We start from the raw sequence: 13641 nt of genomic DNA, 5'->3' as shown, positions 1-13641 counted from the left end.
CCGGCTTGGCTCTCAGAGATTGTCAGGGAAATGGGCCAAGATTGTCAGTGGTTGGGGGACCTGCCTGGATTTGTGGGTTACCTGGGCCACCCTCAGCCCCCTCTCTCCTGGCTTTCTTTTTCTTTTTTCTTTTTAATTTTTTTTTAATGTTTTATTTATTTCTGAGAGAGAGAGACAGCATGAGCAGGGGAGGGTCAGAGAGAGAGGGAGACACAAAATCTGAAACAGGCTCCAGGTTCTGAGCTGTCAGCACAGAGCCCAACGCAGGGCTTGAACCCACAAACCGTGAGACCATGACCTGAGCCGAAGTCGGACGCTTAACCAACTGAGCCACCCAGGCGCCTCTTCTGGCCAGCCACCTCTCCTGGCTTTCCAGGACATCAGTCTCACAGGCCTCGGGGGGCAGGATGGGTACAACATGCCTTCTTCCCCAGCCCCGGTTGGCTCCCCGCCAGGCCTAAATCATCTGCCTCCTCATCTCTCCGTAGCCCGACCTGCTCAATTTCAAGAAGGGATGGATGTCGATCTTGGACGAACCTGGAGAGGTAGGAGGGCTGCACGCAGAAGGGCGGGGTTGGCCAGTGCAGCCTCAGGGCCCCAGGGGGATCTGGGGGCAGCCGCGGAGTCTGAGCTGCTTCCATGGCTTGTCTGGGCCTTCTAGAGAGGCTGGCCTCTGCGTGGAGGGCCGCGGGTGGGCTCAGCATGGGCACCGTGAGGCCAGGCACATCTCGTGCAGTCGGGGAGGGCCTCGGGCTGAGGGGCTGCGAAGTGGAGGCCACTGTCATCTTGGCCTCCTAGGACAGTCTGCAGGCACACAAGGTGGCAGGGGTAGAAGCCTCCTGGCCCCTCACACCCTATGCCCTATCCCTTCCTCTCACTGAGAGCCCCTGGGCTCTGTCCCCTTTGGGTCCGAGGGTCTGGGGTGGAAGAGCTCACGGAGATCATGTGGCCTGAGACATTACAGACTCCCAATGACTTTGGCCACACTGGAACCTCTCCCTCCCCAGAGAAGTGAGCCTCAGAGCACAGGCTCGGAAGTCTCACCTACCTGGGGCTCCACTGGTTAAGTCCTCTGGCCTCAGGGGCCACATCTATGAAATGGGCATGATGGACAATGAGGATTCTTTTCCAGGGTAGACTGCAGGGTCAGAGAGGTCGAGCTGCGGAGGCCCCCTGCTGTAGCTCCGTGGATAGCCCTTCCCTTTCTCTCTCTCTTTCTTTTTTTTTTAATGTTTTATTTATTTTTGAGAGAGAGAGAGATAGAGTGAGCAGGGCAGGGTCACAGAGAGGGGGAGATACAGAATCTGAAGACAGGCTCCAGGCTCTGAGCTGGCTGTCAGCCTTGACCCCAACGCAGGAGTCTGACGCGGGGCTTGAACCCACGAACCGTGAGATCATGACCTGAGCTGAAGTCGGACACTTAACCAACTGAGCCACCCAGACGCCCCAGCCCTTCCCTTTCTCTACCGTGTCCGTCCTTAGAACCAGGAGGGACAGTGGCCTCTAGCTGGCTCTGCCCTTTCGGCTGCCAGGCTGATGGAGTCCGGGAGCTGGCTTCCCACCCGCCAAGCCTGGGAGGGGACGTCCCCCCGCCCCTGCCCTGCATGCGCCCGTCACTCGCATGCGGGGGAGGCCTCGGGGCAGGGCTTGGAGCCAAAGGGACTGTCATTGTGTTTCCTGCCCACACGTTTTATCCGTCCCTGCTGCCCGCTCGCCAGCGCCACCTTCCCCCCCCCCCCCCCCCCCCCCCCCCCCCCCCCCCCCCCCCCCACGGCTACGCTCCAGGCTCGCATGAGGCCTGGCGCCCTGCCAGTGACCCTCCCCGGCCCCCCCACCCAGGGTCTCTGGAGGGCAGAGATCACAGGCCCCACCCAGCGCTGGCTGCTACTCCTCGTCTTTCACAGCGTTTTGGAATGTCCGTGCTGGAGGGGCCCTGGGAGTCCAGCCAGCCCAGCGCCTTGGTGGGTGGACAGGAGACGGGCCCACAGAGCTTCCGCCTCTCCTGGGCCCATAGCAGCCGCTCCGCGAGACCGAGGCCTAGAACTTGGGCTGCCTAAGGCCATGGAGCTCCATCTAGCTCCTCGGCCATCACAGCCTAACCTGGACGGGCCAAAGAGACCGTCCAGAACAGGACTCCTGCCCTGCATTGCAGAGGGACAGCAACCCAGTCCACTCTGGGGACCTTTCCCCGTCACCTGGTGCATGCCTCTATGCTAAGCGCCGTGCGAAACCTACAACGGGAAGGATAGATACTTCTAACCTTCTTATCAGCCCTTCTTTACAAGTCAGAAGACTGAAGCTCAGAGAGGTCGAGATACTTGACCAAAGACACACAGCGAGGGATAAAATCATTGTGACCTAGGTCTCTCTGGAGGTTCAAGCTCTATTTCCTTTTTTTTTTTTTTTTTTTTTAATTTTTTAACATTTATTTTTTGAGAGAGAGTGAGCAGGAAAGGGGGGACACAGAGAGAGAGGGATCTATAGACTCCGAAGCAGGCTCCAGGCTCCGAGCTGTCAGCCCAGAGCCCGATGTAGGGCCCAAACCCATGAACCGCGAGATCGTGACCTGAGCTGAAGTCGGACGCTTAACCGACCAAGCCACCCAGGCGCCCCTCAAACCCTATTTGTTAGAGGAGGCCGTGTAGAAAGAAGTCGGAGGTGTCATTCTGGCACATCCCTGAAAACTTGCCATCTTCTTGAGGAAAGAGAACTAAGTATTTGAAATAACGTGGATAGAGTTTGGGGGGAGCCCCAGGAGGGCTGAGACCTGGGGGGTATGTGCTGGCCCTGGTAGTGGGCGGACCTTGACAGGCATTCCGGGGAATGGCCGGAAGGCCAGAGGTGGGCTGAGCCCGGCCTATGTAATATCAGCCGTGGTGATGCCCTTCCCCTTCCCCGTGAGTCCTGGCAGCCCAGCCCCTGCCGGAGCAGAGAGAGGCACTGCGGGAAGGGGCCCAGAGCATAAATGTGCAGGTAACGCACTCAAGCTGGACGCGTGTAGCCAGCATCCAGATCAAGAACCAGAATAGGACCCGTGCTCAGACACCTCCCTCCCCCCAGGCCACCTTCCAGTCTTACTCTGGGAGACTTGTCCTGGGAAAACGACTTGCAAAAGTTCTGCTCCCTGACTCGCTACGTGAATGGCCTCACACAGGTCATGGCCCCTTCCTGGTCTGCACTGGGCCTGGGCGGGGGGGTGGGGGGGGGACTGTTCCTGTAGGAGCTTTGGTGATCTTGCTGGAGAGGGTCAGGAGGGCTGTGGCACTGTCAGCCAACCAGAGGAGGGCTCCCAGGAGGAAAGGGAAGGAGGTGTGGTCACCGAGGAAAAGGCAACCCATTTCACAGATGCTGTCCCTGGAAGGGCCAGTGTTCAAAATCTGGACTTTCTGACTCTTCTTTGTCCCCCCGCCACCACCACCCCCAGCCACCCCCCAGCAGGGCGGATGAGGGTGCCAGGGCCCCACTGTCGACCTGGCAGCACCCAGGACGGCTGCAGATCGTTCCACCCTCCCTGCCGCCCCCCTCCCCTCGCTCACCGCCACCTCTCCTTTGTAGTGGAAGAAGCATTGGTTTGTGCTGACAGACTCAAGCCTCAAGTACTACAGGGACTCCACCGCCGAGGAGGTGAGACAGAGCGGGAAAGCTCCCCGCCCCCGTCAGGTGCTGGCAGAAGCAGGGGGGCGTCCCCAGGAGGGGCTTGGGGGGCCCTAGGTGGGGAGAGTGGAATGCGTGGACAGTCTTGGCCCTCCCGCTGCAGGCAGACGAGCTGGACGGCGAGATCGACCTGCGCTCCTGCACTGACGTCACTGAGTATGCGGTCCAGCGCAACTATGGCTTCCAGATCCACGTGAGACCCCGTGCGGCTGGGGTGGCCTGATCGGGGCGATGGGCTCCACCCAGTTATCATGGGGGGTGGGGTGGAATGTTGGAGCCAGCTGGGGGAGGGGAGCTACTGCACCCTCTGCTCGTCCTAAGGCACGGGACCTTAGATGCCCTCCTGGTGTGGGGAGGGGCCGCCCTCCCTGGGGCGCACAGTGGCAAGGGAGCCGCGGGGCTGGCCATGTGGCAACCTGCCCGTGGGGTGGACTTGCAGACCAAGGATGCCGTCTACACCTTGTCGGCCATGACCTCGGGTATCCGGCGAAACTGGATCGAGGCTCTGAGGAAGACCGTGCGACCAACGTCTGCCCCGGATGTCACCAAGTATGTGCCCAGCTGGGCGGGGACCTCAAAGGAGGCTCTCCCTCCTGCTTCCCTGAGTGGGGTTCTGGCACCAAGGGCCCTGCGGCAGTACCTCCCGGGCCTCAGTTTCTCCATTAACAAAGTGGAGAGAGGGCAGTGAGCATTCTTGGCACCCCCCACCTGAAAATACTTGGAGGATTTGAGGTTTGACTGCCGTCCCTTTATGTCCCCCACATCCTGAAAGGGGAGGAGGGGTCTGGACTCTTTGGAGAGGATGCCAGTGAGTCAAAGGCCCCCCGCTAGGTGGGAGCTACATCTAAGCCTGTGTTAGAGAGAGGGTGCTGGATGGGGGGCTCACCCTGTGGAAGGTGAGTAGAGGGGAGGAAGGCTGAGTCAGCTGGGAGCAGAGCCTCTACGTAGTAGGAACCTTAGCCCCCTGTGGGGGGTGGGGAGCTGGGAATTGCAGTGTTGGACATCAGGAACAGAGTATAGTATTGGGGGGCCCCAGCATGAGTCCCCCTACCTGGCCATACCATTGCTATTCAACATCAGGCCAGTGACTGACTTGTCTGAGTTTCACATTCCCTTTTTTTTTAAATTTTTTATTTTTTAAATGTCTATTTATTTCTGAGAGAGAGACAGGGCAGAGCAGGGGAGGGGCAGAGAGAGAGGGAGACGCAGAATCCGAAGCAGGCCCCAGGCTCTGAGCTGTCAGCACAGAGCCCGACGTAGGGCTCGAACTCGTGAACTGCGAGATCATGACCAGAGCCGAAATCGGACTCCCAGCCAACTGAGCCCCCCCCCCGCCCCCCATGTCCCCATGAGTTTCACATTCCTTATCTGTCGTGCTGAGCGTGACACCTCCTTCACGCGAGGGAGGTGCACGGAAGCCGTCTCTAGACCGTTTTCTGTGCAGCCGGACTGCTGTTTAGTCTGTAGGCTCACCTGCTGTGACAAAGAAGCCCCGAACCTAGGGGCATAAATAAGGGAGAGATTTCTTTCTGTCTCCAGAACAGCCCAGGGGTGTGTCCTCCAGGCCTGGTGGGGCAGCTCTGTGGCCCACAGCTCACACCTCTGTCCCTGGCTCTCTTCTCTTGGAGTCCCAGCAAGGAGGCGGGCCAGGCCATGCTCAGTCCTTTAAAGGGGCCCACCTCTCGCACCACTGGGCAGAATGTAGTCACGTGGCCACACAGCTGCAAGGGATGCCGGGAAGTGTAGTTTTGGGTTGGGCAACAAAGGGAAGAAGAGGAGGACTGCCCCTGCTGGCGCCCTGTGCACCCAGAGGTCACTGTTCACCTCCTCAACCGTGACCGTGGACGTCTTCCCCGTTCCACTGCGAGCCTCGTGAGCCCAGGACCTTGCCTTAAGCCACACTTTTGGAATAACTCTCTGGTCGGCATTGGCAAAGGGCTTCTGGTGCCTTTATGCACCTGTGCTTGCCTAGTCCTCACATCCATCCCAGGAGAGGCGTTGCTGTCCCATGTCACAGATGCGGTCACTGAGGGTCAAGAAGGGAAGCCAGCCCTGCCGCTAAGTGTCGGAGCCGGGATGGTTCTGGGGGTCCGTTCACGGTGAAGCTCTAGTTGTAACCGCTAGAGTGGGTAGCTCCTCCCCCGGGGTCTGTCCTGGGCCCCTGGCACATGGGTGGCGCTCCGGAAGCGCTCCTTTGGGGACCGGACGCGTCCTGACGCGGCTCTGCTGGCGCCCTAGGCTCTCGGACTGCAATAAGGAGAACACGCCGCACGGCACCCAGAGGGGCTCCCTGAAGGCGGGGGAGCAGCGGGTGGGCTCTGACGGCCTCGGTCGAGGCGGCCCGCGGAAGGCGGAGGGGCAGCGGCAGGCCCTGGACTACGTGGAGCTCTCCCCGCTGACGCAGGGCTCCCCGCAGCGGGCCCGCACCCCGGCCCGTGCCCTCGACCGCCCGGCCAAGCAGGAGGAGCTGGAGCGGGACCTGGCCCAGCGCTCCGAGGAGCGCCGCAGGTGGTTCGAGGCCACGGACAGCAGGTCTGTGGAGACGCCGGCCGGCGAGGTGCCGCGCCGGGGCCTGGGCGCCCCCCTGACCGAGGACCAGCAGAGCCGCCTCAGCGAGGAGATCGAGAAGAAGTGGCAGGAGCTGGAGAAGCTGCCCCTGCGGGAGCACAAGCGGGTGCCTCTCACCGCCCTGCTCAACCAAAGCTGCGGGGAGCGCCGCGGGCCTCCGGGTGACAGCCATGAGGCACTGGAGAAGGAGGTAGGCGTCAGGGCCGGCCTCAGGGAGCCCCCTCACCCCACCCACCCCAGCGCCCCTCCTGTCCCCGCAGTCATGCTGTGGCATTTCTCTTGCATACCTAAAGTAATGGGAAGCGCACCCCTGATTCACTGTGGGGTACCCCACTCTTATGAACTGGAATCTTGTTTCCTGGACCTTGGTGTTTCTTGTTTTGGGGTGGTTCCCCCCCCTTAGTTTTGTCCTCAGCAACCAAAGAGGAGGGAGAGAGCACTTATTAAGCATCTTCTGAATACCGTACCCTAGGCCTTCTTTACCTACAGTGGCTCATGCAATCCTCACAGCGGTCGCGTGGTCCCAGACGGTAGACCTTGTCCTGGTGGGAAACTGAGGCGCAGAGTCTCCCCGCCACCTGCATAAATGTGATAACGATCTGGGACCGCGGTGTCCTGCTTCCAACCCTGGTTAGTCTTCTCTGGGACAAAGTTCTCCTGGGTCACCAACCTGGCCATCCGGGAAAGTGCTGGAAGTCCCCCTTTGCCTGCATTTCCACCGCAGGCCACCTCCCTTTCTCCGACCGCCAGCCCCTCCCTGGCTTTGAGGCTTACCCTGACCTCGCCTCTTCCCTCCCCGGTAGGTCCAGTCCCTTCGCGCCCAGCTGGAGGCCTGGCGCCTTCAAGGAGAGGCTCCTCCGAGCGCACCCAGGTCCCAGGAGGACGGCCACATCCCCCCGGGCTACATCTCCCAGGTGAGGCCGAGGGGTGGTTCGGTGGGAGCTTTGGGCCGGCTTCTGCTTGCCGTGGTTTCCGAAAACAGCTTGATCTGGGAGCATAGCGGGACCCGTGTGAGGCATCGTGTATGCATCATCTCGTTGAACGTACCCAGCAGGCAGACACGATCACTGTGCCCATTTTACAGATAAGCCCACTGAGCTATGAGAGGTTATGTGACTTGCCCGAGGCCAACCGAGCTGCAGATGTCAGAGGTGGGATTTGAGGTCGGTTCCGGCTGACTGCAGAGCCTGTGTGAGCTCCCATGGGACACTGCACTTGGACCCCTTCTCCCATGCCACCCTGGGGAAGGAGAGCCAGTGAGGAGTGGGATCCCCAACGGGCAGGCCCCCAGGGTCCCTCCCTGAGCACAGGGAAACCCTGCCCCCGTTTCCCAGGCCGAGGCCCTGCACCGGGTGGCCCGTGGGATGTGGGAGCCTCCAGCAGCCCCCAGGGGACACCCCATCCGCCTGCGATATTGGTCTGGTAACGGTCTGGCAGAAAAACACATTACACGCTAACGTACATGTCCAGCTTACTGATCTAAAGTAGATGCAGGACAGCTGTGTACAAGTACAAAGTATATAGCTTGTCTTGTGAATTGCACGTATAGCAACTTGACTTTTCTCGGAATCGACTTTGATTTTCACTGGTTTTTCTGAACGCCTGTGTGCACAGCTAACCAACAAGCGAGTGTCGCTCTAACGCGCAGGTGTCGGCTGACAGCTTTGTCTATGTGAACGAGTAAAACAAAAAGATATACGTCAAAACTGTAGCTGATCAGTGTCACAAGCAGCTTCTTGGTCGAATTGGATGACAGTTTTGAGAATATTCCATTTAGAGTCTTTTCTCAGGTCTGTGTTCTAGTTACAATGTCACGCTCCGGAATGTGGCACCCTTGGAAGTTTAATCTGCACCCTTAGCATTTTCTCGTCCCTTGCTTAAGTCCGGACAGTCAACAAAATGATACGTCAAGCCCTGACTTGGCCATGTTTACCCATTTCCATGGTGTAAATACTCCCACTATGGCTGACGTCCCTGAACACCGAATTGGGAAGATACATGTGCACGTAGAGCGTTTCTACCTTCCAAGGTACAGAAGATGTAAATAAACTCAAGAGCACAGGAGTGCCCGGCGGGCTCAGTTAGTGGAGCGTGTGACTCTTGACCTCGAGGTCATGAGTTCAAGCCCCACATTGGGTATAGAGATCGCTTAAAAATAAAATCTTAAAAAAAAAAAAAATCTCAAGATCACAAACAATAATAAAATACAGTGAAATAATTAGGAAGCGATGCATGAGTATCACCTTTTGTTTTTAATGTGGTTAATTGTAAGCTCATATACTTTAACTTTCAAAATGGCTACACTGAATCATGTCACAAAATTGCCAAAGGTATGACCATCAGCTGCCTGTAGTCAGTTTGCCATTGGCTAGAGTAGAAAAGAGTGCTGGGATCCTAGGGTCCGGGTAGGGGGCCTTCTAGAAGCTCCAGGATTAGTGGTCGCTGTGTGGGGGGCTCTCGGGCCGGCTTCCTGTGGGGGGCAGGCCTTGTGCAGAGCACTGGTTTGGGGCGGGAGCACGGGCTGGGGTCAGAAGTTGGGGGCTGATGGGGGTCTGCGGTGGAGACTGCCAGCAAGCCAAAGAGTTGGAATCTCATTCTGCAGACCTGAAGAGATTTGGGGTCTGACAGTGACGTGGGTAAAGTGGGGTCAGGGTGGAGGGCCTCTTGGGAGGGCGAGGGCCAGTCAGGACCTAGGACAGTGACTGAAGGGGTGAGGGCTGTAGGAGGGTGCGGGGAGCAGAGGTCAGGACTGGGTGAGTGGGCCCAAAGCAGGCAGAGGAGGGCCCCCAGGGGCCCTGAGGCTGGATGGCTGTGTAAGGCCAGGGAGCTCTGGGACCCAGTGGTGGGTGGAGCATTGAACCAGGGCCAAGGGGAGTTAGGACCCGATTGGGGGAGGGGAGCCTAGCCTTGGGGCCACCTGACATAGGGAGGGGGTATGGGGGGGGAGGACCATGTTGTCAAAGGCTCTCTGGAGGCTAGAGGACGCAGTGGGCTGGGTGAGGCCTAACACCTCTGAGCTGGGACACCCTCAGAAACCCCTGCCCAGAGGGCTTTGAACTTGGATGCCCCAGGGGCTGCCTTTCTGGGTGGGTCCACTCGTAGCCAGGGGTGTCGGAGCAGACTTGTCTCTCTTTTTTTTTAATGTTTTTATTTCTGACAGAGAGAGAGACAGCATGAGCAGGGGAGGGTCAAGAGAGGGAGACACAGAATCTGAAACAGGCTCCAGACTCTGAGCTGTCAGCACAGAGCCCAACACGGGGCTCGAACCCAGAAACCGTGTGATCATGACCTGAGCCAGTCAGACACTTAACTGACTGAGCCACCCAGGCGCCCCAATGTCTCTTTTACTGTTAGACCCTGCATTAGATTTCCTTTGGGAAAATTTTCTGCCACTAAAAGGAAGTCTGAAAAGCACTGCTCTGACTTCTCGGCTTATAGAAGGGGAAATCGGGGGCCCAGAGAGGAGGTGAGCCCCTCAAGCGGGAGGCAGACCTGTGCCTGCCATCCAGGCTTCCTGGTCCCCATGGGGCCACTGGTCACCATAAAGGCTGTCAGGGTTTCGTCCTGTTAGGTTGGGATGGAATGGTGCAGACGGAGCTGGGGGAGGGGTGGGAAGGGAATGGTGAGGAAACAGAGCCGAAGACGGGGGTGGTGGAGGGGCCCCGGATGTGGAGGGTGGCAGAGAAGAGGAGCTGAGCCGTGCGTGTCCCCTCTCCGGCCCATCAGGAGGTGGCTGGGGATTCAGCAGACCCTGGAGAGCGGACAGCTGGGGATGAACTCCCCAACCTGGTATCTTCATTCTGGTATCTTCTTGTAGCGTGTGGGGCTTGTGTCTACAGGACGGCAGCTGGGGGGGGTCCCGGCAGCCCGTCGTAGGGGAAGTTCTAGGCATTCCTTTATTTGCTTTGATCCCTAGCATAGGGGATTGCTGGACTCCTTGGGCCCTCGGGAAGATGAGTCAGAGGGAACAGCATTCTAGGAGCCCCCCCTCGTGGTCTGGTTCCTGCCTCTGGGCCCCCATTAGCTGCCGGGTCTGCCCGGCCCTGAGAGAACATCATCAGTCCCCGCCCCCTGTGCTGCTCCCACCTCTGTAGGTGGGTTTATCTTAGGGACCCTCATGAGTTGGCCTTATGGGCCTCTTTTATAGATGAGGACCCTGGTTCAGAGTGGGGAAGGGGCTCGTTCAGGTTCACTCCCGGTACAGCGAGGCTCTGGCCCCAGTGTGTGGAACGCCAAAGCCATGTTGTGTTGTTGTAACTGGAGGCACCCAGAGGACGCATGCAGAGGGACAGACGTTCCTTGGCCTCCCGCTCAGAACACCTGCAGCCAGGAGGCCTTGCCCTTGCCCTTCCCCCAAACTGGCCCTGATGGCCCTCTTGCGTGGCTACTGGACAGGTGGGGTCGGTCCCCACCCACCGTGCCCCATGGTATCAGGGGGCGTATCTGGGCCTCTGCTTCGATTTCTTCTGGGGCTCTTCCCCTTCGCTTCGTAATGATCTTAAATTTAAATACGGAAAAAACAGGTTTCCATTTTCAAAACTAATTCAAACAAATCAAGTCTTATTGCTCTTGAAACAAAGTATCACAACCTTAAAGAACCCGAGTTACCATCTCAGGGTTTGGAAGGGTAGCGGCCTAACATGATCTTGCTGGGCTCCAGGTGGGGCCCGTTTCCTTTCTGGTGGCTTGTGGCCACCTGTGCTCCTTGGCCCCTGGCCCCTCCCTTCATCCTCAAAGCCTGCGATAGAGAGGTTGGTCCCTCCCACTTCCCATCCCTGACCTTCTGTGGTCACTTCTCCCTCTCTGCCCTCCTACCTACTCTTCTACATCCCAGGACCCCGGGACCCCCTTGGGTACAGAATGTAATCTAGAACAGTCTCCCTATTTTAAGGTCAGCTGATTAGCAGCCTCAATTCTCCGCTGCCACGTAAGGTGACACATTCAGAGGTTCAAGGGAGTAGGGCATGGACATCTGTGGGCGCCACTGCCCTGCCTCCCATGGTACCCTTCCATAGCTTTTTCTGTGTGTAACATACACATACTCGGATGCATGGCTCTGTTTTCTATTTCACGAGGGGGACTGCACAATACGTGTTGTCAGAGACCGGCTTGTGCCGCCTAACTTTTGGGACGCGCCTTTCCACACAGCCCACGTGGGCAGCTCTGTCCTTCACCAGCTGTCGGGAGCCTTTGTAAGGCTCGATCCCATCATTTATTTAAGGGCTCCCTGGTTAGGGATTTAAGATCGTTTCCTGTTTTCATCTGTTACCAGCCTTACCGTAGGGAATGCGCTCATCCGCAAGTCTTTGTACACATGTGACTTGCTGCTACGTCAAGGGATGGGGTTGCTAAAAATGTGAGGATGCCACCAAACCGCCCTCCGCACACCCGGCACAGCTGACTCTCTCAAGCAGCGGGTATTGGCAGCCTTCTACAGACTTGCCACTCCTGTCTCCGGGGCCTCTGTTGTGATGTCCATTTCAGTTCACTTACTCAGCACCTGCCCCGTGTCAGGCCCTCGTCCAGCCCGGGGACTGCGAGCTAGATCAGGGCTTCCTTGTCTTTGGAGAACTTCTAGCGCAGCAGAAGCAGAGCCTTTGGAGGCAGGGGAGGGACTGTCCAGAGGCAGAGCAGGGAGGACGTTGAGCTGGGCTGCAGGCCAAGAGAAAGTTGCAGAAGAACGTGCCAGGCAGAGGGCTTGGTCTTAGCAAAAGCTCAGAGATGTGAACATGCCATACACCTGGAGCTCCTTGGTGGGGAAAGGTCCCGCCTGAGGCCATCAGGGTGGGACCAGGGAGCAGGGACTTGACCCCGCAGGACAGGAGCCTCAGCAGGTTTGAAGAAGGAGAGTGGCAGGGTGAGGTTTGTGGACTGGGGGAGCAGAGGCAGGTGCGGCCGCTGGCGCCGGGGTCCAGGGAGGAGAGGTGGAGAAGCCTGCCCCTGAGGCTCCCCGCCCCGGGCTGGGGAAGGGGGGGCCCTGTCCTGGGCGGTGGGGGCAGCCCTGGGACGTGCTGGCCTCCCGCCCACAGGAGGCGTGCGAGCGCAGCCTGGCCGAGATGGAGTCCTCGCACCAGCAGGTGATGGAGGAGCTGCAGCGGCATCACGAGCGGGAGCTGCAGCGGCTGCAGCAGGAGAAGGAGTGGCTCCTGGCCGAGGAGACGGCAGCCACGGCCTCGGGTGAGGACCCTGCGCCCCATGAGCCTCCCAGCTGTGGCTCCTCGCTGATTCAGGGAGGACCTTCCATAAGAGACGGGGTTTCGGTGCCAGACCTGGGGAAAGGCATCAGGAGGGGTTGGAACCGCCAGAGCTGGCCTCTGCTCCTACTTGAGAAGGGGAAACCAAGGCAATAGAAGGTTCCCCCCCACCCCACTGTCCCACTGGTTGTGACTCCTCTCCCTCAGGGGCCTGCAGCCACTGGGGATTTTGCCCCAAGCCGCACGCACCCACTGAGCTCCAGCTCCCACCCCAGGTGTGCACCGGGGGTGGAGACTGCTCAGCCACAGCAGTGCCGTCTCCCCGGGTGAGAGGGCTGGACCCTAGGGAGAGCAGGAGGAGAGGCATGACCTTTTGCCAAGCCCCGTTCCCCACGTGAGCACCCTTAGCCCTTGCAGTGCCTGCCGGAGGGGCAGATGATGAAACAGGCTCAGAGAGGTCAGTGACTTGTCCCGGGTGGCACAGCCTGGAGACGGCAGGGCCGGGATTGGAGCTCAGAGCACCCTGATTGCAAAGCCGTGCCCTGAACGCCACCCCCTGCTCTCCCAAGCCAGAAACGGGTTCCCGAGATGTTGGGCAACTCCCTTCCTCCCCATGTTCCCTGCGCACCTGCGGGGTGGGCCAGGCCCCTCCTAGGCGCTCCCGTGGGATCTGCAGAGTAACGGAAAGGGTGAGAGAAGTCACGGGATCGAGAACTTTCCCACCTGCCAGCTCTATGCCACGTGCTTCCCACGCTTGGGCCCATGGCCCCTCGTCGCAAACCCCGGGGCTGCTGTGTTTTGTATTTTAGGCAGATAACTGAGTACATCCTTCCCAGCAGGAGTCTGGACTTTCCCCTAAAATCTAGCCCTAAGGTTTTTACAGAGAAATTTCCCAGAGTCATGCTTACGTCGGCTGAGAATGTCCGCAAAAGCCCTGCATCTGGTCGGGTCCGGGATTGCCACCAAAAGTTATGAAAAACGTTCAGTGTTCAGAGCCTTCGGATTTTAGAATTACGGAGAAGATTATGGATGGGGGCTCGCTTAAGCCTCTCAGTAACGCTGCGTGGGTGTGGAAACCCTGGGTCCTTGGTTGCTCACAGCCTGAAAAATAAGCCAACGGGAGCGTTTACTGGACGTTTACTCTGGGCCGAGCATGGCTCTCTGTGCTCCACATGCCTCTTCCAGTAACCGACGAGAGAAGGTGCTGTTGGCATCCCTGCTTCCC

The 13641-nt window shown here is 58.8% G+C and overlaps 1 protein-coding gene across 9 annotated transcripts in view; it reads left to right on the top strand.

Annotated features, from left to right (window-relative positions):
• Nucleotides 1–13641, top strand: part of LOC120241172 (TRIO and F-actin binding protein) — a 60050-nt gene that overhangs the window by 42125 nt on the left and 4284 nt on the right. For 7 of the 9 annotated variants that reach the window (XM_039246137.1, XM_039246139.1, XM_039246136.1 and 4 more), the window contains 7 exons: nt 489–545; nt 3556–3624; nt 3758–3847; nt 4094–4203; nt 5893–6412; nt 7026–7136; nt 12252–12399. In XM_039246137.1, coding sequence (XP_039102068.1) covers nt 489–545; nt 3556–3624; nt 3758–3847; nt 4094–4203; nt 5893–6412; nt 7026–7136; nt 12252–12399 — 1105 coding nt within the window. Of the gene's footprint in view, nt 1–488; nt 546–3555; nt 3625–3757; nt 3848–4093; nt 4204–5892; nt 6413–7025; nt 7137–7306; nt 7680–12251; nt 12400–13641 lie in introns of those variants that run through there. The other 2 variants (XM_039246143.1, XM_039246145.1) reach the window with 1 other exon arrangement.

This window comes from Hyaena hyaena, unplaced genomic scaffold (genome assembly GCF_003009895.1).
Source record: "Hyaena hyaena isolate Hyena2069 unplaced genomic scaffold, ASM300989v1 scaffold_280, whole genome shotgun sequence".
Classification (NCBI taxonomy): domain Eukaryota; kingdom Metazoa; phylum Chordata; class Mammalia; order Carnivora; family Hyaenidae; genus Hyaena; species Hyaena hyaena.
Note: the sequence above shows the minus strand (reverse complement) of the source record. Positions and strands in the feature narration are given on the sequence as shown.